Genomic DNA, 25,719 nt, shown 5'->3' with positions numbered 1-25,719 from the left:
GGGTGCTAGTGAGAGAATCCGTGGTGGAGGTGGTCATTGGGGGGCGCCAATAAACATTGTCGCACAGGGCGCCACCAGCGCTAAAGCCGGCCCTGACAGGCACTAACTATTCAGGAACCTTTCTTACAAATCCATCGCAATAAGGTTGTTCTCCGAACTAACCCTAAATTCCTCCCTAAAGTCATTTCTCACTTCCACCTCAATCAATCTGTGGAGTTGCCCGTATTCTTCTCGCAACCACACAGTCACAGAAAGAGTTCTACCTACTTTAGATGTTAAATAAGCATTGCTCTATTACATTGAGAGAACACAACCTTTTCGAAAGACTAAACAACTTTTTGTTTCTTTCTCACCACACACAAAGGCAATCCCATATCAAAGTCCGGGATAGCCAGATGGATTGTTAAATGCATACAAATGTGCTACCACAAAGCAAAACATACTTTAACTGTTCCTCCTAGAGCCCACTCTACAAGAAAAATAGGGGCTTCTATGGCATTTTCAGGGAACATTCTCTTAGTTGACATCTGCAGAGCAGCTACATGGTCTACACCGCACAGGTTCACAAAACACTATTGTGTAGATGTGCAATCAAAACAACAAGCTAGTGTGGGCCAAGCTGTACTCAAAACACTATTTCTGACTACTGCAACAGATACTGGTGGCCGCTGATAAGAAGGGGAACTGCTATACAATTTATGCATAGTGTGTAATCTGCAGCTCATATGCCTCGAACGGGAAATGCTACTTACCAGTATGCATCTGTTCTTGGCATGTAGAGCTGCAGAGCTACACACCCCCACCCGCCTCCCCGGTTTCCTCTATCTGTTCCAGTATTATCTTATTTAGATACAGCACACAAGGGCATCTTCCTGTTTCTTACAAAGCTCCATCATTTCCCTGCTGGCGAAAAACAATCTGAGGATGGAGCTGATGCCCATGCGCACTATGATCCTAAGGAGGAGTCACCTATCTTGTGACTTCCAAAGACTTTCCAGGACAAAAACAAGTGCAAACATCCGGGCCCAACATCAGATGGCGACCTATGCATAGTGTGTAGATCTGCAGCTCTACATGCCAAGAACAGAGGCATACTGGTAAGTAGCATTTCCCTTTATTTTTGGCCACGGACAGTGAAGCTTACTTTTTGATGGCCGACTATGAAAAACTTCATAATACAAAAACCATGCCAAAAGGCTTCTTGGTGATGTCGACAGCAGGGATCCTTCCACGGAAGAGGGATATAGGTAAATGACTAGCTCTGGCATTATCCTGTTCCTCACCCGCAGGACATCAAGCCTCAGGCGAGATGACAGGGATGCCCCTTTGTCCCAAAACCATTCTTTCTTTAGGGTGTTTTTTTATAAATATCATACACAGGGGCGCTTAATCCAGTCTTAGGTGTTAAATGAATTATTAAAGAATAGTTTGTAGCAGTTCTGTTATTTTTTTTGTCCTGGTCAACAAGGCGTACACATCCAGACCACAGGTAACTGTCATCTCAGGGAAGCGTATGCTATGCATGCCGAGTGGGTTTCCAAACGTTCCACAAATGTCAACTTGAGACATTGTACATTGGACCTCTTTAGGTTTCACTTACCAGACAGCTTCAAGTCATCTGCTTGTAAGAGACCATTTGTGAGCTATTCCAAGAACTTACAGAGGTCTCACTGCCCACCCACTTCTTCCATTGGTTGAACTTTTATCACTTTCATTTGCTTGCTTCTTATTTGATCGCTTTCCTTCTGCTCCTTGTATTTGTTCCTTCCCTGTAGAACAGTCTTTTTATCATTCTTTGAATTGGCTGTCTTGTATCCTTTCACAGGTCACTTTTAGAGAAATACATTTTAAAGCACTCTATTTAGGATACATGTTACAAATTGTTTGATGACAACAAAACCGTGGTATGAAAGTCTGTAAATATATAAAGAAAAGTTTTGTAAGGATATGGGGCTGGATTTATAACACCTTTTTCACAGAATCGAGCTATTAGTGAATGGAAAAATGCATTTTGGCATGTATCATTTCCAAATTGTGATTCAGTGACATGTTTGCGAACCGCACTTTGGAATTGTGAATATATACCGATTCAGTATTAGGAAGGGGTGTGTTTAGAGTGACCCTTCCAAATTCCCAATATCCTTTCCCCTTTGTGAATGTTCGTTAAGATGTTTTTTAAGAGCACTTACACTTAAAAAATGAAAATTATTGTTTTATTTCAAAGCAATCAGAGACATGTGGTTTGCCGACCCCAGCAGGCAAACAACCCTGTGATTTTAGCAATTCCTAATGGGTCTCAAATTCCGACCTACCTCATTAATATTCATGAGGTAGGTCAATTTGTGGCCCACTAGGAATCGTTAAATGAAACTCCATGAGTTTCATTAATTAGGAACAGCGATGACCGAATTGCGATTGGCAGCAAATCACAATTAGGTAATTGCTATTCCTAATAAATTACCATGGCTTCTTTCAACTGCCAATAGAGGGTACCTTTTTTAATAAAAACATTTAGCACTGCAATATCTTCTTATATATATTTGCCTACATTAATGTATGCGAAGATTTAGGTTTGGTTGCCATTGTTATAATTGTTCTTTTTTCCTCCATTTTATATTCTTTTGACTTCTGAAACATCATGTGTTTTTGGATTTCATGAACCAAGAATGCGTTAGGTAAAAGGGGTCGCAATTTGCTCACTGAGTTTTACCGAATGGATTTTTACTTTGCGAACCGTCCTATGAACGAATACTTTGGTTGCAATATCAGACTTACTTTTGGGATTAGACTGTAGAAGTGCTGCACAATGACCTGGAAGGACTTTCCATCCATGGCGAAGTGGTAGTCTCGCAACGCCAGTGTGTGGCTGCACTTTCCATCAATGTTAATGGACATCTCCTGTAAACAAAACCTTATGGTTCAATTGTAGAAATAACATTAAATCACACAATCCAATCATCTTACCGATAGAATCATTATGCTGTGGTAGAATGCTGTCAATTATGGCAAGAGTGGACATCTCCTGTAAACAAAACCTTACGGTTCACTTATACAGATAACATTAAATCAAACAATTGTTGTGTATATGCTTAAAAGTCCAGCTGGAATGTAGGGTATTTCACACTTAAGCCAGCAGGAATGTTTCCTATGTCGCTAATAGGTCATACTTTGTAGAATAATGCTTTGAACGGCAGTTGGAGTACCGCCGTCAGCTGTTGAGAAGCTTACGAATAAAGTGTGAACTTCCACTTAAAGTGTCCAGATTATACTTAACAATTTTGGCGACGATCGTGGAATGGACCATCTACATCAGGACAGGAGTCGTTTTATGTACATGCTTAATCCAGTTTGGGCTAACTGTGAGTATCGCATGATTTGTTAGCGGAAGATCAACTCATAGGGTGTACACCCTATACGTACTGGGACTGTACTGGAAGTTTGGCTTTCCGACTCCCTTGTCGTGAGGTCAACGGAATAACTTTTAAAAGCTGCATATCAGACGATAGAGTTATAGCCTTCCTTTTGGATAGTCACGCGCTCTTCAGTTATTCGTTACGGCAGGAGTGGTGGCGCGAGGAACCTGGATGTGAAGCATTGCATGAGCATTTCTCACACACATCAGTCCTTGCCAACAAAAGCCAACAACAAGCAACATCACACATTACATTACATACATACGCTTACGTAGTGTGTGCCACCAGTTTATCGACACATCAGAAGTGGAATATAAAAGACGTTGCTGCCCCAGAGAAACCATTGTACTTTAAAGGAATCCTGTGAGCGTCATCCTAAATAGTAACAGGCACACCAGTGTATGCTCAGTGTCAACGCTCATGTTTTTATCATCCTGCTTGTCACAAATTGCGGTGACAGCCTCACCTTGCAGCATTTTGACAGCTTGTCATAATTTAGGGTGACAGGCACACCTTCAACCGTTTTGTGGTGAGTTTTTGTTTTGCAGTAACAGACACACCTAGGTATTTGCTTATAATTTGACGGTTATGAGCACACCTTTACTTTTTCTCAGCATTTCTTAATGTATTATAATATGTACTTGTCAAACATTTTCATTCACACCTCCTCAACCCTTTTTAGCCACCACTGGCGAACCACAGATAAAATGGCAGGAATGGAGACAGTATTTTTTTCATTTTATAGACACTATAGTGGAGGCAGATGAAGAAGTATCACAAGTTAGGAAAAAGGAAATACTTTTGCACTCTTTGGACCCACAAGGACTTAAAGTCTACAACTCTATTTAGAAAACGATGAGATCAGTTAGAGACAGTGATATGTTCCTATATGCATTAGAAGACTTTGATATTTATTATTCAACTTCAGTATGTTTTGCTATTGATCACCACAAATCTTTTTGTAGGCAAGAATAGAATTTGGAATCCATTGAAGAAAATGTTACAGATTTAAAAAAGTTAGTGCTCACTTGTAGATTTGGCATAGTGCATGATGAGTTGGTCCGTGACTAAATCATCATGCATGTCAATAACGAACATATACAGAAATATTTGTGGGTGTATGGAGAAGCACAATTATCTGAAGTGATAACTTTGGTTGAGAAAGCAGAGATTTCGAAAGAGTGTGCACAGGCAATAGTTGGGTCTGCTAAGGATGATCAAAATGACATTGTAAACAAAGTTATACATAAATTCAGTAAGGATGGAAATCAAAAGAAAAGTAACAGAGAGGAACATAACTCTAGGGTGAATTTTTATTTATAGATGTGGGAGTAGGGACCACTTTGCTTAAAGCAGAAGATGTCCAGCAAAAAAACAAAATTGTGGGAAATGCAGAATATTTGGGCATTTTGCTAAAGTTTGTAAAAAAAGGCCAAAGCAACAATAAGAAGCTGTTCATTGTTTCTTGCAAGAATGATGATTCCAACTCTGATTTATCCAGTGGGGAGGGCTCATCCAGGACAGTGGAGTGTGCAGTAGATATTAGTGATGATAAGGTCAACCACTTAAATATACAGTGTAGAAACAAACCTGCATGCTCCATGCACTTGGGAGGAGTTGAAATACTCATCATAGCAGATTCGGGCTCTCACTATATCTTTATTGATAAAGCTCAATGGGAGATGAAATTTGTGCGAACCTTAGGTCCATCACCATTACTTTTAGTGGAGATTAAATTTCAATACTGGGTTATAGAGAACTTATTTTTGAATTCAAGGGAAGATCAAGTATTGGTAAATTGTATGTTGCTGTGGAGGGACCATCAGTGTTGGGATGGCTAGACCAGAGGTAATTGAACATTATTCTGGACTCTAACAGTCCAGAGCAAGTTTCAGTATTGAATGATAGTGATCAATATAGGTTATGATTTGAAAGAGAGTTTCCAGAAGTCTTTTCTGGCAAAATTGGCAAGTTGGAAGGGTATATGCACAAAATCATACTAAAGAAGAACGTGAAACCTAAAATTCATAAATCTAGAGACATTCCTTGGTTTCTAAGAGAGGAAGTTAACATAGAGGTGGACACTTTGCTTAAAGGGGGGGCTAATGAAGAGGTAGATGCCTCTGAGTGGATTTTACCCTTAGTTATAGCGCATAAGGCAAATGGCAAATTCAGATTATGCATTGATCTTAGAAATTTGAATGACAAGATTGTAGTGAAGAAATATTCCTTTGTCAAAAATTAATGAGCTGATGGCATCGACAAAAAATATGAAGTGGTTTTCAGTGATAGATTTGTCAATCGCTTATCATCAAGTGAAATAAGATGATGACAGAAAAAGCCTAACAACATTTATGACACCACAGGGTTGTGACCGCTTTGAGCGCATGCACTTTGGACTAGCGTCTGCAGCAACTGTCTTTCGAAAACCCATGTATAAACTGTTTAAGGGGTTACCAGGTGTAATTGTTTTCAAGATGATATTTTAGTCATGGCGGAGTCTAAAAATGATAACAATGATAGAGTATGTATTATTCTTGCTAAACTTAGGAAAAGTGGCTTGGCAGCAGAGATTTCTAAGTGCCAAATTGGTGTTCAATCGCAGGATTATCTAGGGCATGAGATCTCTGCTGAAGGTATCAAACCAAAGAAAAAGTTGCTTAATGCTATAAAAAATACCCCAGCTCCTCAAAACAAAGATGAGTAGAGATCGTTTTTAGGCCTAATAGAATTTTATGGCAAATTCATTCAAGGTTTTTCTGAAAAAAAACATACAATTTGAGGCAGTTACTGAAGAACAAATCCTCATTTCTATGGACTAATTGTTCACAAACCGAATTTTAAAATGTGAAAAATGAAGTGTGTGAGGCAAAAGAATTGATTGGATTTGGTTCTACTCTTGCATGCATAATCACTACAGAAAAAGGTTTAGGAGAAGTGTTAATGCAGAAGAATCCGGATGGTAATAAAGACACCGTTGTTTATGCCTCCAGAGCAGTTTCTCCAGCGGGTGAATGTCATTCTGTAATTGAGAAAGAAACTCTTGCTGCCATATGGGGGTTGGAGCACTTTAGAAACTTCATATCGGGACCACCAGTGGAGGTAAGATGTGACCACAAACTCCTAGTCAAGGTGTTATCTACAGAAGGTTTGTTGAAGGCGACACCCAGGACATTGAGCATGTCTGTGAGTTTACTCGATTACAGATACTGTGAGTTATATACCTGGCGTTAAAAATCAGGTTGTGGACAGTCTAAGTAGGTTGACTTTACCCTTAAAAGTTAATCCTGAGTTGTGGCATGATTTGAGTGTGGTAACAATTGATGAAAAAATAAGAAATGCAGCTTTTAGTAAAAGGATTGGAAAGATGCTTGTGCTGCTGATGTGATTTTAACTAGTATCAAATCATTAATTGTACAAGAATAAAAGACATTGGATGAGGAATTCAAACACTTTTAGGAAGTGCGTAATGAATTATCGGTAATGGAGGAAAATGTGTTAAGAGGTGAGAAAGTTACAACCCCCTCCCAAGGATCTTAGTGAGAAATTAATAAACTTATGTCACGAAGGACATCTAGACATAGTTTAATGCAAAAGGAGAGTGAAAGAAGTATATTGGAGTCCAGGCATGGATACTGAAGTAGAGATGCTCGTGAGGCATTTCAATTTGTGTTTAAATCCTGAAAAGTCTCAGTCAACTTTTAAGCCTTCCCTGTCACCTGTTCTGTGTCCTGAAAAGGCATGAAAAACATAAGGCATTGATGTAATGTGTCCTATAAGTGAACAGCATGAGAATTAGAATATTTTAGAAGCTTTTGACTATGGTTCAAAACGACCAGAGTTCAAGTTTGTGGCGACAGCTGATTGTGAAAGTATTTTATTCATTTAGGATGTGCAGAAGGGCTACCAAGAAAGGTCATCCCTGCAATGGTGTTCAGTTTAAGAGCATTAATAAGGAACAATTCTTAAAACGTTATCGGATAGAGCCCAAAGTGACATCCGTCTGTCATCCCAGTGGCAATGGTGAAGTGGGGCGTTTTAATCGCGTGATTGAAGATTCCTTGCAATTACCGAAATGTTAAAAAATGAATTGAAAGCTAGGAATAAAAAAAATGGTTTGCATGTATAGTACGGCACCTACTGTGACAGGATATATCCCCTTTACTATAATGAGGGTAGAATTCCCTTTACTAAAGATCATCAGTGTAAGTTAAAAAATTCCAAAATTAGTCAATGGTCTCCTGTTGAAGTAATAAAAAAACATTCTGTTTTATCAAGAAAAAGTATAAAGGTTATTTTGACCACAAGCACAATGCTAAGGAAATAGTTCTCAAAAGGGGGGACATGGTTCGGGTTAGGTTACCTTTTCATGAGAGAAAAGGTGAGAGGAAGTATTCTGAACCATTGGAGATGGTGGATGTTTTCACCAAATCGGCGAAATTGAGTGAAAGAAGTGTGGCATTTGAGTAGATTTGTAAAGTGCCAAAATGGGATGGAAAACTGGAGTCTTAACCAAGACAACCAAGATACAGGGAAGTATCATTGGAAGAGGTGTGGCGCAGCGGGCAGGTTGCCTGACTCCGGTCCACGGGGTTCACGGTTTGATCCCCGGTGCCGTTGGCAGGTTAGCCCAGCACCATGTGACTCTGGGCAATAGCTCGCTTAATCTTCCCGACAGCCCCCAGCGCCGGGACACCTCTCCGGAGGTAGCTGTGCGCTTTACAAATGCTGGTATTTCATTTCATTTCATTGGTTCCCAAAAAATTGTGGGGAACTATCTCATTGATCCAGAAGTGGGTGAGATTTTGGGGGATACACATCACTTGACTGAATTTGAAAGTAATGGTAAGTTGATACCCAGTATGAGCCAGGCACAATTAGAGTCTATTCCTGTTCGGTTATCCAGTAGCAAGTACGGAAGAGAATTAAGATGACCAAATTATCTGCAAAACTATGTCACATAATGTTTCCTTGCATTAAGCTTTACATTTATTTTATTTAACATGTCACTTTTCCTTATTAATCTTGTAGCTTATTTTTAGTGTTAGTATCCTTAGGCATTGTATAGTTTTTTTTAATTTTGTCGTAGTATTTTTGTCAATATTTGTAAAGAAGAAGTTGTGTTGTGTTTATGCTTAAAAGTCCATGTTGGGTATGTCACACTGAAGTCAGCAGGAATGTTGCTATGTCATCAGTAGGTCATACTTTGTAGATTGCTTTGAAGGCATTTGGAGCAACGCCATCAGCTGTTGAGACGTGTTGACCTTCTTGAATGAAGCTTATGAATAAAGTGTGAACTTCTACTTAAGGTGTCCGGTGTATACTTAACAACAATCATCTTACAATTATCTTCATTATACTGTGGGAGAATGCTGTCGTCAATCGTGGTAAGATTGCTGCTCTGTGACAACTCCCCTATCACTACCACAAGCTGAAGGGCAGCAGTCTCTTTCCAAGGGATTGACACCTGTCTTCCTGCAGAGAACATTTTCTTTCCAGATCATCACTCAAAGCTCTTTCGCACGGTGCTGTGAGATGTAAGTTATCTCTGGACGGAAAGTTTGGCTTTGAATCAAACCTCCTTGTCATGTGACACATGTTGATTACACATTGACTCATGTCTGAATTCTCTTTTTATTTGAAATAGGCTTGGCAGCACAGTAAGGAAATCCATATTTTTTCCTCTGGGCATCTGATCATTGGACCTCTGCAGTGGCTGACACGTGTTTACCAGGCTCAGCCACATGTGCTCTTCTTAAAAGGTGTCTTTATTTTGGCTGTGCGCATGTTCACACACCTGCATATAGCATCTACGTGGGAAGCAGGAGTGAAGGATATTTTGTCTCTTGTGTTTCTGAAAGCTAATGTTATTTGAGAGTGCATGATTTTGCACCGTTGATAGTATGCATCTCAGAAGCTTGGTTCTTGGACATGATTGCTACAGTCTCTGCAACGGTACTTCTGACTCTGCGTCCATGACCTACAATCCTTCGAAACCTCTGCTCTCAGGAAAAAACAAGACTTTGGGTCTTGTTCAAGGAGATCTGTGGTTTGATTACAAAAAAGAGAAACTTCTATGGTCCTGTCCCAAATACTCTCCCATTTTTTTATTCAAGGGTGTGCATGGTCCTGACACAATCCGACGTCTGCAGGCAATTCATAGACTTGAACAGACTCAACATATCAGCAATAGCAAAACACTTGGAAACAGGGACCCTACAAGGAGTTTTACTGGTGATTGCTTTTCCTTGCATCTCTTGTCCTTTGATACTTACTTCCAAGTCCCAATCATGGCAGCTCATCGAAGGATTTCATGGTTTTATGCCCAGGTGTCTCATTGGAAATTTACAGGCTTTCACTTCATCTTCAAGTCCTCATGTGCTCATAAAGGCCCTGAGATCACTCTTAGCGGAACTCTACAAGGGGGTCTAGCTGTTCATCCCTACTTAGATGAGTGGCCGCAGCATGCATCAACCAATGGCAAATGGTGACTTTGCAAGAATTTTAGGATATCCCTTCTTCAACCACAACAGGATATTGAGTGCTTTGGAAATGTTCTACTTCAACATTGGGTTGTTGAATTGTAGACTCAGCTAACCATCGGTTCAAGCTGAATTGTGGGCTTTGGTCTTCTTTTACGCCTCCTATCTCCTGCCCATACAAGGGTGAACGTGCTTTCAGGGCCCAATAGTTTACCAGATTTTGAAGTAAAGGTTTCCCTGATGAATGACTTCAAAAGTCTCACCCCTGTCTTCGCCTCAGTAAACAAGTGAGTAAAAATGCTATTTTGTGGTGGCTGCTTCCTTTGAACTTTGTATGCAGGGTCCACTCTGCCTAATGATTCTCCGTTGCTTTTGGTCTGCACCAACAATGCTGTGGAATTGGTGGAAACAATGCTTTGGCATTGCAATTTGAGGTGAATCACAGCAACCCAGATATGTGCTGTATTTAGTTTTTTGCCAAAATCTCTTGGAGTCAGCCTGAGACGTCAAAATCAAAGTGTTTTAAGAGCATTGATATCCTGGCTACATGAGAAAAGGTATCTCACCTTGGCCCCCTCACATTCCAGATAACCTCCTCTTAGTCACTACATCTATACTGCTTAGTTCCTATACACATCAGGAAAGTACAGAACTAGAGGGTGGAGTATCTCTCCAGGGTGTTTCCCTCAGCAAAGAATTCATTTCGGGTCACATAAATCTTACTCTTCGCAAGCCAGAGGCTCGAGACAGCTGAGGGAGGCCTCTTTGAAAACTGCAACAATATCTACATTCTCAAATGACCCTCTGTCCGTCCACTGCCATCCTCAGAGTGCTCTGTTGACTTCACAAGGAGTAAGTGTGACTCACTGGGAGAGTGACATTCGACGTGAGAATTTGCCAGATGGCTGTGGGCTAGGAGTGGATTCCTCCACTGTCTGCCAGCCATCAACAGAGTGTGGGGGAGGTTATTGCAGACAGAGGGCCATATGTACAATGGAAGTGGCAGAGTGTGTTGTTAGTCTCTTTAGCTTAACGACATGCTCCGAGAACCAACAATCTTGAGAGAGTTACCCTATGTAAGGAAAAGGGACAGGGTATGGGTTAAATAGCTCTTCCTCCGAGTGGGACCTGAACGTAACGGCCTATTGAGCTGCCAATCATTCCCATATGAATCTGGTGATACACTTGTGCCCGGTCTAGATGTGAGGAAGAGTGCAGTCCGGTTATTCTGAGATTGATTTTGTACTGGATTGCGTTATTTATAATTAGATGTGACACCATTCACTTTGTGTCTCTTGAAAGGGCAATCGATACGCCCTATCAGAGGCCTTATTTAAGACACAGTAAAACCATTTAACTAATCGTTCTTTTTTGAGGGTTGCTCTTTATACAATAAAAAAGCACCCTAAAGAAATGTATCCATCAAAGGTTGATCACCAGAAGTGTCCATCCAAGACCATTGGGAAGATCTCGAGTTTTTAGCTCTTTAGAAAAGTTTTTAATATAACATTTGTCCTGAAGAAGGTGATGAATGCTGTCAGTTTCACTGAAACACCGCATCGACACTTGTTTTGAGCCAGCCAGCTCATTCAGAGCCCGCTATTTTAATAGAAATGTATTTTCTTGTATTAGTGCTCATATTTTGTGGAACATTATTTGTGCCTATGCAATTATGAATTCGATATGTTGAACACTTTAATTATGCAATAACAACATTTTCATGAAAGTACGGTTTTTATATTTTGTATTTATTTTTTATAAGATATTAATGCTCTTAGGGTGTTGTTTCTGGAGGAATGATAAATATTTTATTGTGAAGCATTGAATTGTGAATTTTGAGATTAGATTTGTCTCATGTAGTAGTTGTTTAAAGAATAAAATTTATAAAAGAAACAGTCTTTTAAAAAAAAATAGAATGGCCTTTTATGAAATGTATTACTATGTGTTTCTTTGATATTTGATACATACCCTTGTTAACCCTTTGCTTTGCGTTCACCCATTGATGCTATTTTAGTTTAGACTTAAGGGAACGTAGGGGTAATGCGCATTAAGCCCTATCCAACCGGGTGCAATGAGGGATAAAATTCATGATCAAATTTATAATAATCCATGCTCGTCATAATAGACATATGCATATTGATGCAATCTTGACAAAATTCTCTTGAAAAGGGAGCTCCTTTTTGTTCTGGGTTAACAACATGCTCTGCCACTTCTGAAACGCAGAACGGCACTATATTTACAAGAACATGGTGCAGGCTTGCATTTCCCCTAGCGCTAAATTTAGCAGTTCAGTGCCAACGCAGGCCCCTTTGCACCATAGAGCTAGGGTGTTTGCGTGCAGGGCAACATTGTTTATGTACACACACAGAAGTTTTTTGGGTTTTCCTAAGAACACACATTTGTTTACAATACTTGGATAACTGTTTGCACTCCTTGCATTGTGGGCGGCTAATGCTGCACTTCTCACCCTATAAGTGGCACTTTGTTCCCACATTTTTACACTCAGTCCCCCTTGCTTTCAGACGGTTACAGTGATACATTGTTTTTTGCGTACCATGTGGTTTTAACGTTGCGGTGAATACACCCTGAGGGGAAGGTAATATCGGGAAGCTTGTGCAAATGAGTGAGGATACACAGAAGCTGCGGAGAGACCCACTTCTCAACCCAGGTCATGTTCCTCACGTATACTGAGATAGATATTAGGCCTGGGTGACATATTGATTACACCGGCGTGATTTGTATAATCTGGGGCATTTCGTGTTACGCTGGTTATGCAAAATTACCAAAATAATGCCATTATGCCACATGGAGCAAATATGTGACATTGATGGTAAAAAGTCACTGTGAACTTGCCATTCTCAATAAAAACTCACAGCAAATGCATGTGAACAACAGAACTAGGCAGTCTGTGTTCCACTATGCTTTGCTATGTTTCAATATTTCTTACCCTGAAATTGTTTCCTGCATCGAAAATTGTCTCAAGGATGCATTTAACACTAAAGTATACCTCTAAATTATTGGTTTGCATTTTGTGTAATTACACAGAATTTTATATCATTTAGCTAAAATGTTTCATAATTAAGCTAAAGTAAACTACGCACATCCCTAAAATTTGTATACCCCAAGTGCATTGCTTACGTCCACTCCATTCATCTTGCTCTTCACATCGTCCATCACTTGTAGGGTGATGGACGCCGGGCTGCAGCCTTCAGGCCCGCACGCGGTGACCAGGATGGCCGTGCTAGACTCAGGAATCATTCCGGAATGTTTCGCAACTGTGAGTGCCGTCTGAAGGTTGTCACCTGAGGGACATGAGGACAAGCCATGTTTAGCATCCCACATGTTGTCACATAGACTTCAGCTGCAAGCATCAAAATTGAGTGTTGTAATGTGGCTCATCTCACGCACAAATAATAAATACAAGGTACACAGACTCGCTTTGAAAATAATGTCCGCTCTAATTGTACCGTTTGTAAATGATATGTTTTGGAATCCAAAAGTACTGGATTGCATTAATCACCCAACATCTATTTTGTGTTTTTAGTGGAAGACCGTCTTCCGTATTTCCTGCAAAAGCATGAGGAATACGGGAAGGCTGCAAAGTTAAATCCTTAATTTGCGCAGCCATTTTGAACATGAGTGTCTTTTGACTTACCTTTCCTCTGCGAGTGTTGAGGCATTTCTGTGGTAAATGGTCACAAGTTACTGATGCAACATGCTTCAGCAGTACTTGTGAGAAAAGGAGGACACATCAATTTTCAGCATAAGCTAATACTTGCATGAGGCAAACTACAGTTTTATATAGGTGAAAGACAATCCATACATTACAAACACTATATCAAGGCCAATAATCATGAACTAAGTAAAACCTCTCATATATGAAAAATAATTTGCATATCCCATATCAGGAAGAAGGTCAGTCTAAAATCTGTGCAGTTTTCAAATTGCGTTTATGAAAGATGATTTTCAATCAGATGAGATGTAATGTGCTTCTAAATGAAAGAAGCATCACACCAAAAGATAAAGTAATTCTTTAAGAACATAATGGGGTCATGTTTGGCCCTGAGGCTTGCAAAGTTTAGTTTACGGCTTTGACTATGTCCCACACAAGATAGCCAGACATGTATACTGCGATCTGAAAATATTTTTCTTCAAGCCCTACATCAGGCTGGCAGGGCTGGACAGAAAAAACAAAACACTTTTAAAGTTCGCCACAACCACACAAAGACAAACTGTGGAAAGGCGCATAATTCCCGGAGAATCGCAGTGACTTATGGAGAATAAAGATGTTGTTTGCTCAAAGGAAGATAAGTGTTTAGCATGTAAAAGAGGAGGACAAGACATCACAGTTAAAATCATCCAAGTGTATATGTTAACAATAACACATACAAACGTGTGATACTGTCTTTACCCTTGCTCCCCATGCAGCAGGAAATCCATTGATCAAGAAAATCTAAAGACCTGCATGGGTTCACAGAGGAAGCTGCAGGTGGGGCTAAGAAGAAGGAAGCTGGAAGTTTATTACAGTTCACAGTTCCAGTATGGAATCCTAACTCTCCAATACGAACAAGATTAATTGTGTGCGGATGCAAAAGAGAACTATTTTAGGGCAAATTTCCAACGTATATCATGATTTGCTTGGGAAAGTAAATCCCAACATAACACTTTGCACCAGGTTTGTGTCAATTTTGTGAAACAAATCCATTGCAAAGTGAAAATGTCCTCATTAGTTCTGATAAATGTCATGCCCCCACTCCCAGATTGTGGTGGATTGTTCATTTGTATAACATTTGTTATAGTCTGGAGTGTTTTGATGCCTAAATCTTTGTTAAGGATTGCAATCTATACAATAATAATAATATGTGCGTTTGGTGAAATAATTCAGATACTTTTAACGTAGTTTATAGTAAATAAACCTATTAAAGACATTTTTAAAAAGAGAATTAAACACAAGAATAAACAATGACACATAAATAGAACAAAACTATTTATTTGTGACTTTTTGTTGACAATTTTATCCTCCGAACTGCCTTGGTTATTGAAATGAAGTGTACAAAACGTGATGATTTGAATCCTTGAATTAATCTCAGTCACTGGTAATCACTCGGGCTGTATAATAGTCCCTTTTTAGTTTGCACAACCTGCCACCTCAATTTGGACACAGCAATATGGAAATCAGTCTTGCCCCTGCTCCAATGGGAACAGCCCAACCCAAACTGCCAAGCCAGGTCCTCCCAGAACAGAACAAAAGCAACCCAGGACCGGTTTCACCCTTGTTATGGGCTCATCTGCTGATTATAGCTTGGTTCCAGTGACACAGTGTGCACAGGACCCACGTTTGGGCATACCCATCACACTCAGGCGTCAACTGCAACAACAACAGAGTATTGGGTGGAATGCATGAATTAATCTCAGCTATCTCTGGGCCACATTCCAATCCATTGTTTTTGTTTTCCCACTATGCTACCTCAATTTGGACCCAGCCATATGCAAATCAGCCTTGATCCTGCTCCTCATGGAAACAATTCAGCCCGAAATGCCAAGCCAGGTCCTCCCTGAACCTGAATACAAGCAACCTAGGGCCAATGTGCACAGAGACAGCAGTAATCCCACTGTTATACCTGTCACACATTACGGTCCGTATTCTGCATTTAACAAAACACCTCTGTTCAAAGAATCCAGTAATTACGCTGACATACCTGTCACCATTACAGTCTTGATTCTTGAATATAACCACTATAAAGTACATGTGTAAAGAGAAGGCGGTAATCCCGCTGTCATACCTGTCACCATCACTGTCCGGATTCTTGAATTTAACCGCTATAATGTACATGTGTAAAGAGAAGGCGGTAATCCCGCTGTCATACCTGTCACCATCACTGTCCGGATTCTTGAATTTAACCGCTATAAAGTACATGCGTAAAGAGAAGGCGGTAATCTCGCTAGCATACCTGTCACTATCACTGTCCGGATTCTTGAATTTAACCGCTATAATGTACATGCGTAAAGAGAAGGCGGTAATCCCGCTAGCATACCTGTCACCATCACTGTCCGGATTCTTGAATTTAACCGCTATAAAGTACATGCGTAAAGAGAAGGCGGTAATCCCGCTAGCATACCTGTCACCATCACTGTCCGGATTCGGGCATCCAAGAGCTCCTGCAACACAGGTCTGGTCTCGGGTTTCAGCTGATTCTCCATCACCAGCAGCCCAAGGAACTCCAGGTTTGATTCCACTTCTTCCCTTGGGGACAAGAAACAGGCAAAGGTCACTGTAGGAACCAACATAGGGCAGGCCGGACTGAGGGCGCGGGTGCCAAAATGTGGGCTTATGTGTTCACTGCTCAGAGAGTGGCCACGTCCAAAGGGATGATGGTGAAAGTTTAGAAGAAATTCGGAAACAGAGCAAAAATAAAATACAGAGCTTCTCACCGGTAGGTTTTCGACTATGATTGGGTGAATAAACATGGTTCTCTTGGAGCATCTTGGCAATTCAATGCTAACTGCTTTACGCCAGGCGTGCAATGAGTATTGAACTGTTCTTTCTCATGGTATAGATGCCAAAATCAACAAGCACTGGCATAGCCAATAGGTCTCGCCTTTGGGACCTTATAAGTGTTTAGCCATGCAACAGTTGCATAACTAAATACTTATAAAGGTCCCAAAAGCGAGACCTATTGGCTATGCCAAGGGGCCGTGCGGCCGCGAAAGTGAAAGTAATCGCTGTCAAGCGTGGCGCGCGCGTCCGCGCACATGCACTGTAGCTCTAGGCTGGCCTGGTAGCACTTTTTGGAGCCCTCTCAATAAGTCTCGCCAGAGCAGCGCATGCGCTGGGTCAGGCGAGACCTAAAAATGGTGGTATCTTTCACATTGTGCTGCTTTAACAAGTTAGTAATGTTGTGTGAACTCGGAATACCTTTTCTTGGTGCGCTCGCTCTGTTCGAGAGCGCTCCCTGGATGGTTCTCATGAGTGCTTGGGTAGATATCTCTCTATGAGGGTGGAAGCCTCAGTTGAGACTTATTTACCCGATTGGCCATGAGTTTATAATTACAGGATCAAAGCAGGTGCGGTTTGGCACCATTAGCATCCAGGAGGTGAATCTCCACTATTATGTTGAGGACCACAGGGGGCACCATCATTGGCAACAGGACTATGGGAGCAAGATCGGGTTTATCCTTGTTGTATATGTAGGCTGCCCTGTTTTCAGCATTTATTTTTTGTGGATTTCAGTGGTGTTTTCTCAGTCTTTTCCAAACCTTTTGAAAGGAGTGCTTACCAGTGTTAATCCAGCTGCCTTAGCCCAAAAATGGACGAAAAACTGTTTTTTTTCCAGTGTTTATGAAAGTAATGTTTTGCAATGATCACTTTAAAGGAGATGTTTAATTTAAAAGAGAAATAATGAAGGATATTCAGTGCCTTCCTATTGGCAGTGTGTCCAATGGGCTTATGTTAGACTGTTTTGAGCATAGAATGTCTGTGCAGTACTCTCATACTCACATCTCATTACCCTCTCGCACAGCTCATGGCCACGCACACTCACTCTATCAGTACATTTTCTGGTTTACAGGATTATTAATGATTTTAAAAATTAAGAGTGCTATATTCAAATGTTTTCATAAACAACTTCCTGGACACAGTTTGAGATCATTCACCTGCTCCTTACCTCCTTACTGAATATTATGACGTTATAGTGGGGGTCCACCCTGCCTACAGCCCTGTGAAACCTTTAAGATTCTGAATTACACCAGATGAATTCATAGTCGTGCATTCTAAGGCACCTGAAGCTTGATGCTTTCAGCATGCTCGCCACTGATTGTCGGCATGCTTTGCCTGACTACATTAAGGTGGTGCTGCTGTTGTGTGCACATTCATAGTAGCCAACTATCCCCATGGCCAATGCCTCACTTTAAGTCAGCCCTGACCTTTTCACAGACAGGACGTTGTGTGCTGGGACTAGAAAATGTGCTGTTAGTATTGTAACAACGGGCTCAAAACCCCAGTTGGGTAAAAAGCCAGCATTAGCTGAAAGTATCACACATAACAATGGGGCACCTTGTAACTATAAATGTGTTAGTATTTTAAAGGTTTTGTGTCATGTTTTGACCACTATCGCATGTGCATGATGTTGGCAATAGTCACACAGGTACCTGTTCAAAGGCTGGGGTGTTTGGCAGGTGCCCTGCCATCAAACTGACTTCTTTGAAAAGAGGGCTGATGTATTAAAGGGTTTTACCTATTCTGTGTCTGGGGGTACATGTGATAGTACATATATGCCACAATTCCTATCAGCCAACCATTTCACCAATCAGCAAAAGAATTAAACACCACCAAAAGATCAAATATAATTCTAATATACCGAGATTATCTACAGTGTTTAAAATAATTAGATAAGACATAAGGACACCCCGTTGCACCCCTGAAATTGATCTGTGCACATATGTTGCGAACACACATGTCGCAAGGGCATGTGTGTGTGTAACCTACAACTTTGAAAAATGCACTTTAGTGCATTTTTCAAAGTTTCCGCTATTTACCATCTGGTATGATTTCATGGTAAATAGCGGGCACTAATAGCGATATCGCTATTTTAAAAGGCAGCTTGCATTGTATTTAAGGAATCGCAATTTGTGATTCCTTAAATGCAACCGCAATTTAAGAAATCGCAAATAATTGCGATTTTTTTAATTGCGAGTGGCAAGTTGTTTCATGCATCGCAAAAGCTAATTTTGCAACCGCAAACGGACGATTTTTGCGATTCGCATCGTTTGCGATCGCAAAAAGCTTTGCTGCATGTGCCTGTTAGCTTCTTCTTTCCATTGGAATCCAACTAAGATCAAACATCTGGGATTATGGTTCACCCCTTCTAGTAAAGAAACGGTTGCATTGAATTTGAAAAACTTACAATTAATCTTAACTACTTCCACAACACGTTGGCATCCCTTATTTTTATCCTGGTGGGGTAGATTAGACTCTATAAAAATGAGGCTAGTTCCAATAATTTTGTTTTATTTATCCAATATTCCAATCAATAATCCTAAATCCTGTTATAAGAATATTTGTAGTATTCTCTAAACATTTTTATGGCAGAACAAAACAGCTAGGATGTCTCTTTGCAAACTTAAAAAACCTAAGCACATGGGTGGAGTTAACTTTCCCGATTTCTCTTCTTATCATACCTCATTTTTTCTTAAACATTCTTCTTTTTTGATATCTAATAATGTGAATGACTCTAATCTTCAACCTTTGTGGGTAGAGGTCGAAAATCCCTTTTTTCACCCTTTTGCCTTTGAAGAATACATTTCTTTATCCCATTTTCCAGTAGCATTATCCCTCCCTATTCTTAAAAATGCCCGTAACATTTTTCAACCTCTCTTTTTGGGTGGTTTAGACGAACGAACTTGTTTTCTAAAATCGCCAATCTGGTATAATAAACATATTAAACTTAAGAACAGGACTCTTTTATGGAAGGATTGGTTAGATTTTGGACCAAAACGGGCTCATCAACTCTTTCAAGATGGTATCTGTATCCCCTTTTCCGTAATTTGATCCCGTTTTTCTCTTCCTCACTCTTACTACTCCAAATATATGTCTTTGATTACAGCTGCTCAAGCTTCTTATAATGCTTTTGTACCCTCTCACACACTAACTGTTTCCTCCCCTATCAGAACATCAATTTTACACGCCCTCCCTTCGGCATCTCAAATATATAAGAACTTAATGGATATCCCTATCACTCATGATAAATCTACGGTAGATTGTAGTTGGGAATCTGACTTGGGTGAATCTTTTCCTATTCTAATATGGAACAAAATCTGGAATAAAATAAGGAAGTCTTCTAGAGCAGCAAACACTACCCAAACTTTATATTTCATATATAATAGACTTCTGATCACTCCGGCTAAATTACATAGTATTGATCCTACCATCCCCTCTACCTGTTGGTCTTGTCCTGCCCCATCGGCAGATCTTAAACATATGCTGTTTGATTGCCCGTCTAGTCACAATTTCTGGATCAGAGTGTGGCAACAAATTAATACTATTTTCCATACTCACATCCCTTTTTCTCTTTCACATATTTTTCTAGGCAGCATCTCAGAGGTGTGGACCTCTCATGATACCAATGTCTGCATTATAAAATACTTTGAATGTTTCATTTCAAGCGTGGTGGTATGGAATTTGCTACAATCATAGACTGGATAGGGCTTATGTTCACCCAATCAGACTTGCTATTAAACGAGACATACTGTGGTTACCTATCGCTAATTTCCTAAATGTGTCAGCTCAAGCTTTACCCTTGCATAATCCTCACAATGAAGAAATATCCAAACTTCCTTGATTTAAAATGTATTAATATTTTTCTAACATATTTTATCTTATGCTCAAAGACTAAGTTATTACAGTAGGAACTATAGTTACATAATTGTTATGTTTCATTTATAAGACCCAATATAGAGTTTGATACCCCCTTTTCTTCCTTACTATCCCCCATTCTTTTCCTTTCTTTCAATTTTTCCTTTTCCCATTCCTATATGAATTAACTGCATTATTCTATACTTATGTAATGTATCTTTAAATATTGTACTATGTTTTATCTTTTCATCAAATAAAATGTCTTTTAAAACCTTTTTAAAAAAATGTGAAGTGAAGCCAGAAAGCAGAGAGAGTTTCCTCTGAACAGACCTTGCCCCCCCCCTTAGGCTTGTGGGTGAAATTCAGGGCAGGTCTTTCTGATCCTAAGGGAAGCTTGTCTAAGTGATTGAACAGGAAGTGGGCCGTACACTCCTCACGCCTTCCCTAGAGAGAAAGGACTTCTTCCGGCAGCCACGCTGCTGATGCTAGAGACGTCTTCTCCGTTCCAAGGAACACTTCCCTTCAGAGTGATGTTTGTAGCTTTATTTTAAGTGAAATCATTTCTAATTGGCAAACGTCCATGGGCATGAAAAGAAATATTACCCGCTCACCTTCAAAGTCCCAAAGTCATTATATTAGGCTTATCCTGGAAAACCAGTTAGCTGAGCGCCAATTCCGCAACGGTGTCCAACCAACCAACAGGTCCTGTTTGAGTCAGGGAAGTTAAACACAGCAACGTTATGAAACACCTTAATAGTTTACGGTTAAATGATTCAGAGCTTTGCAGGCCAGGAGTTAACGGGAAGATCCGCCCATGATGTTTACCGGGCATTAATCATAGTGGAAAGTCACCCACTCATCCAGTGATGTGTTTTTCAATGAATATTTTCTCTGTGTTTTTCCCAGCAGGCACCTCACACAGACTCTGGGACTTTACAGGTGTCAGGGTGCATTGCAAGTTGTTCCTCTGTACACCCAGAGGGGCCCCTCCCTGCGCAGGCTTCTGAGTGACAGCAGGCTCGGTCCCCCAGGCTTACAGCAGGCAGAGCAGTAAATCATTTGACGTGCAGTCAGGTCCCTCCACAGGCTTCAAAAGGTCTTCCATCGCCTGCCTGGTGCTGACTCCACAGGACAGGCGGCCATCTTATGACTGCTGAAACCCTCCGTGGACCACTCTCCTCTCAGCGGGGTGTTCTGATGCAGGGGTTCTTCACCTGTGGTCCGAAGACCCCAGGGGGTCCACATGCCTACTGAGGGGGCACGCAGCAGCAGTTTTACAAAATGAAATAAAATATTAAAATTCATTATATACAAATAAAGAAGCAAAACTGAAAACTATTTCTATATTTGATTGTGAATAAAATAAAGTATTTAAATATTGGAGAATTTCTCCGGTGTGTACTTGTCTCTGGATTTTAGTGCATTATTTTGAAGTTCAAGACATAGACAAGGGGGTCCGTGGATTCCAATGATGCTTTGAGGGTTAACCAGGAACAGGTGCCCTGTGTGATCACCTTATTGAGGTCTTCTCTTTCAAGAATACCAACCCTGGATCAGGGGCTTTACTCCGGTTGAAATGCCCTGGATCTGGAGCTTTACTCCAGTAGAAATGCCCTGGATCCGGGGCTTTACTCTGGTTGAAATGCCCTGGATCCGGGGCATTACTCCAGTAGAAATGCCATGGATCTGGGGCATTACTCTGGAAGAAATGCCCTGGATCCGGGGCTTTACTCTCATAGAAATGCCCTGGATCCGGGGCATTACTCCAGTAGAAATGCCCTGGATCCGGGGCATTACTCTGGAAGAAATGCTCTGGATCTGTGGCTTTACTCTTGTAGAAATACCCTGGATCTGGAGCTTTACTCCAGTAGAAATGCCCTGGATCTGGGGCTTTACTCCGGTAGAAATACCCTGGATCTGGGGCTTTACTCCAGTAGAAATGCCCTGGATCCGGGGCTTTACTCCAGTAAAAATGCCCTGGATCCGGGGCATAACTCTGGAAGAAATGCTCTGGATCTGTGGCTTTACCCTCGTAGAAATGCCCTGGATCTGGAGCTTTACTCCGATGCTTTGGATCTAGTGCTTTACTCTGATAGAAATGCCTCCAGAAGGCTGCCCTCAAGGGTGCACTGTGTACCACCTCTTGGCGGTGCACATTCAGTGTGCCTGCTGATGGCCTGTTTGTCGCTGCACCCTGTAGCATAATACGGCACAGACACAGAGGCAAAGCGCTTAGCTCATTTGTATCGGAAAGCACCCCCATGCAAATGAGAGACCGCACCCTTAAGATGGCCGCCGGGCTCTCTGACTTAGAGCAGGGGCCGTGCAAGCGTCTGTGGCCCCTTCTGCAATATCAACGCACCGTGTGGTTGCAGAAAGGGGGCACACGCCTGTTGTCCCCCAAGCCCTTTGTATGATACAGCACCGTCTGTTCCTATTACCCCAGCTTTAGAGGCACCCCTTTGTCTGACATATGTATTGTCAAGTTTATTTCACTTGAATTGAAACTCAAACTCCAAAGCAGCGAGTAGTCAAAGCGAAACATTCGCCATTGTAATTTGCACCTCTGGCAGACGAGTGTGCCTTTGAGCACACAGCTGTCAGAATGAATGAATAACTCACTGCTGTGACGTCACCTGCTGAGGCTTTATGTTTTTAATTCGATCCCATAATAGCAAACTCACCACAGCCTTAAAAATACTTTTCATGTAAATGTACTTTCACTCTGTTAGATTGAGTTAAATGAACATTAACCCCAATCCTAAAACTTTGTAATTAAATTACATAAATATAAACCCTTCTCTAGCCCTAGAGCTGGCCCTTATTCCAAATCAAATGACACTCATTGAACCCTACACTCCCAGGTGTTTCTGCGCTAAGTGGAGACATAGTAAATAATATTAGGGATCCCATTGTTAAAAGCACCAAATTGACGGCTGATAAAATTGAATTAACAAATGATATAAGGTGGTAAAATGTTTATAAACACAATTCGTAGGATAGATCAAGCGCTCTGATGAACGATGCCAATTAGACGCGAGACACAAGCGTGTGGACTCTCATTATTAACAGCAACTCACTCCAATAACACCGTAAGGAGGAGGACATTAGTAATGTCCTGGCGACTTAATTATTCCCAATTACATGTTGAATTGTTTTGAATTTGTAAATAACATTTTAATAATTCTCTAAATTATTGTTTTGTATATTTTTATCATAACAGCCCTAATGAAGTTCCGTCTGCTCAGGATCCAAACGAATCCGCTGTTTTTCATGTTGTGAGGATTCATCAATATTGAAAATAAAGGATTTTTAATTTGATAAGGCCTTCTGGCATATCCCTCTGTATTTTTGCCCTGGGAATTAGTGCCTATATCTGAATGAGAAAAGAGGTTGGGAGGGTCCAATCAGTGGCGGCCAGCACAGGTAAGAGCCACTTACTTTGCACTCGCCGCATCGCCGAGTCGGCGATGCCGCGAGTGCAAGGTAAGTTATTTTACTTCTTTTTTTAAATTAATTTTACCTGTCCCATCATCTGTCGACTTCCCCCCATCCCGCCCCACCCCACTCCAACACCATTCCTATCTGTTCCAGCCGCCACTGGATCCAACAGACTTTGACTATGTGAAAGATGCTTCTCCAATCTCATTGAAGAAACAAGGTCCAAGGTTAAAGTGCAGTGGACGGCAGCTGTGCAGTCGAGACTTGCGCTGGGCCGCGTGCTGCTTCAAGTGCACAGCGAACAAAAGATGCATCTCCCTTGCGTCTGCACAATAGCAGGGCAATGACTTGTGTTTAGCGGCGAGCCAACATAGTATTTACACCATGAGCGTACAATACTTCGTGCAGATGGTGCTGCAAAATTGTTCCCACTGCAGGTTTCTTGCTAAGTCTGGGAATTGATGCTTGTCATTTCTAATTTATCAATACATCTCTGATGAACTTCTCCTATTTTCCAATACATAGAAGCACAAAGAAACTATCTTTCATTAATATTAACTATATAAACATTTTGCAATGCCGGTCACTCGGACCGTGTCCTCATCTTACTAATGATGTCAATCTTGATGTTAATGGCTGGCTTCTCTGGGCAACGGAGAGAGCAGAAGAAGGGCGAGGGCAGATCCTCGGCCTATGGTTCTCCTCACACCTGGCTGAGGAACGTAAAGCCTGTAAAAAGCTCGAACGCATTTGGCGTAAAGACTATTCCTCCAATAGCAAGGCTGTATACAAAGTAGCGCTTAGAGCTTATCATGTTTCTCTTAAACAGGCTCAGGGCCAGTCCTTTACTAAGAAAATCATCTCTGCTGAACATAGCTCCCCCTATATCTTCCAGATCTTAAGGTATTTCACTTCTCCACAGTCTTGTCATCAAGCTACTGTACCCACTCAAGAGCTCCGCAATGGCTTGGCCACCTTTTTAGAAGCTAAAATCTTGGATATCCAGAGATTACTGCCTGCCTTAAGGTCAGCTCAGCCATAGGCTTACCCGGTTCAGGCCTCTATCCTTGGAACAGTCCAGGGATGTCATTTTGAAATGCAAGTCTGGGTCTCCTCTTGGCGCGTGCCCTCCGACATGTCTTGCAGAAGCTGTGGACATTATCAACCGTGTGATTAACTCTATTTTCAATGTCTCTCTTTCTTTCGGGGTTGTGCCTGATGTTTGGAAGATTGCCAAAGTGGTCTCTCTGCTTAACAAGCCTGCCTTGGACCCCAGGTTTTTCTCCAACCATAGGCCCATCTCATTGCTGCCGGACTTGACAATAATGCTGGAAAAGCTTGTTAATGCCCAACTCTTGGAATACCTTAAGGAAGGAGATTTGGTTTTCGTCCCGGTCATAGTACGGAATGAACAGTACTGGAAATCTCTGACCATATCAAATGGGCATTGGATTCAGTAAGAAATGCAGCTCTGGTTCTTCTTCACCTGTCTTCTGCCTTCAACACCCTCCCACAATCTTTCCCCCTGCACTGTCTTTCCATCTTGGGTGTGGAGGGTTCTATGTGGGGCTGGTGCAAGCCATTCTTGACTACTACAGGCCAATTGGTTTGGCTTGTTCCTTTTTCCTCAGAGGCCAAGGCAGTTAACCAAGGGGCCCCACGGGCCCCACGGGCTCTTCTCTTAGCCCTACCCATTTTATCATCTTCATGGCCCCCTGGCATCTGTTGTCAAGGCATTTAGCTGTAAAATAATTTCTAACGCCGATGACACGCAGCTGCTCTTTGCCTTTGAGGGTTCGCCTGCCTCTATTGCAGCCCCTTCTCGCACGTCTTTGATTCGATGGAGAGCAGCCAACTAAAATGCATTGCAGATGAGACTGGAATTATCTCTTTAGGGTCACATTTGTCCAACGGGTGGGAAGTTCTTTGGCCCTCTGCATTGCCTGCCCCACCACTTCCTTCTCCAGGGGCATACAATCTGGGAGTAAAACTGGACAATACCCTCTCTATGAAGGCTCAGATTTCGGCAGCA

General features: G+C 41.3%; 1 protein-coding gene across 3 annotated transcripts in view; it reads right to left on the bottom strand.

Annotated features, from left to right (window-relative positions):
- The window catches only part of LOC146788645 (putative cation-transporting ATPase 13A4), a 361,715-nt gene that overhangs the window by 69,199 nt on the left and 266,797 nt on the right, over window positions 1–25,719 (bottom strand). For 2 of the 3 annotated variants that reach the window (XM_085635857.1, XM_085635855.1), the window contains exons 18-20: window positions 16,015–16,139; window positions 13,016–13,197; window positions 2,776–2,898 (exon numbers count right to left, since the gene is read on the bottom strand). In XM_085635857.1, the coding sequence (XP_085491983.1) occupies window positions 2,776–2,898; window positions 13,016–13,197; window positions 16,015–16,139 (430 nt within the window). The remainder of the gene's footprint in view (window positions 1–2,775; window positions 2,899–13,015; window positions 13,198–16,014; window positions 16,140–25,719) is intronic. The other variant, XM_085635856.1, reaches the window with a different exon arrangement.

This window comes from Triturus cristatus, chromosome 11 (assembly GCF_964204655.1).
Source record: "Triturus cristatus chromosome 11, aTriCri1.1, whole genome shotgun sequence".
Taxonomy (NCBI): Eukaryota; Metazoa; Chordata; class Amphibia; order Caudata; family Salamandridae; genus Triturus; species Triturus cristatus.
This window is presented reverse-complemented; position numbering and strand designations above follow the sequence as displayed.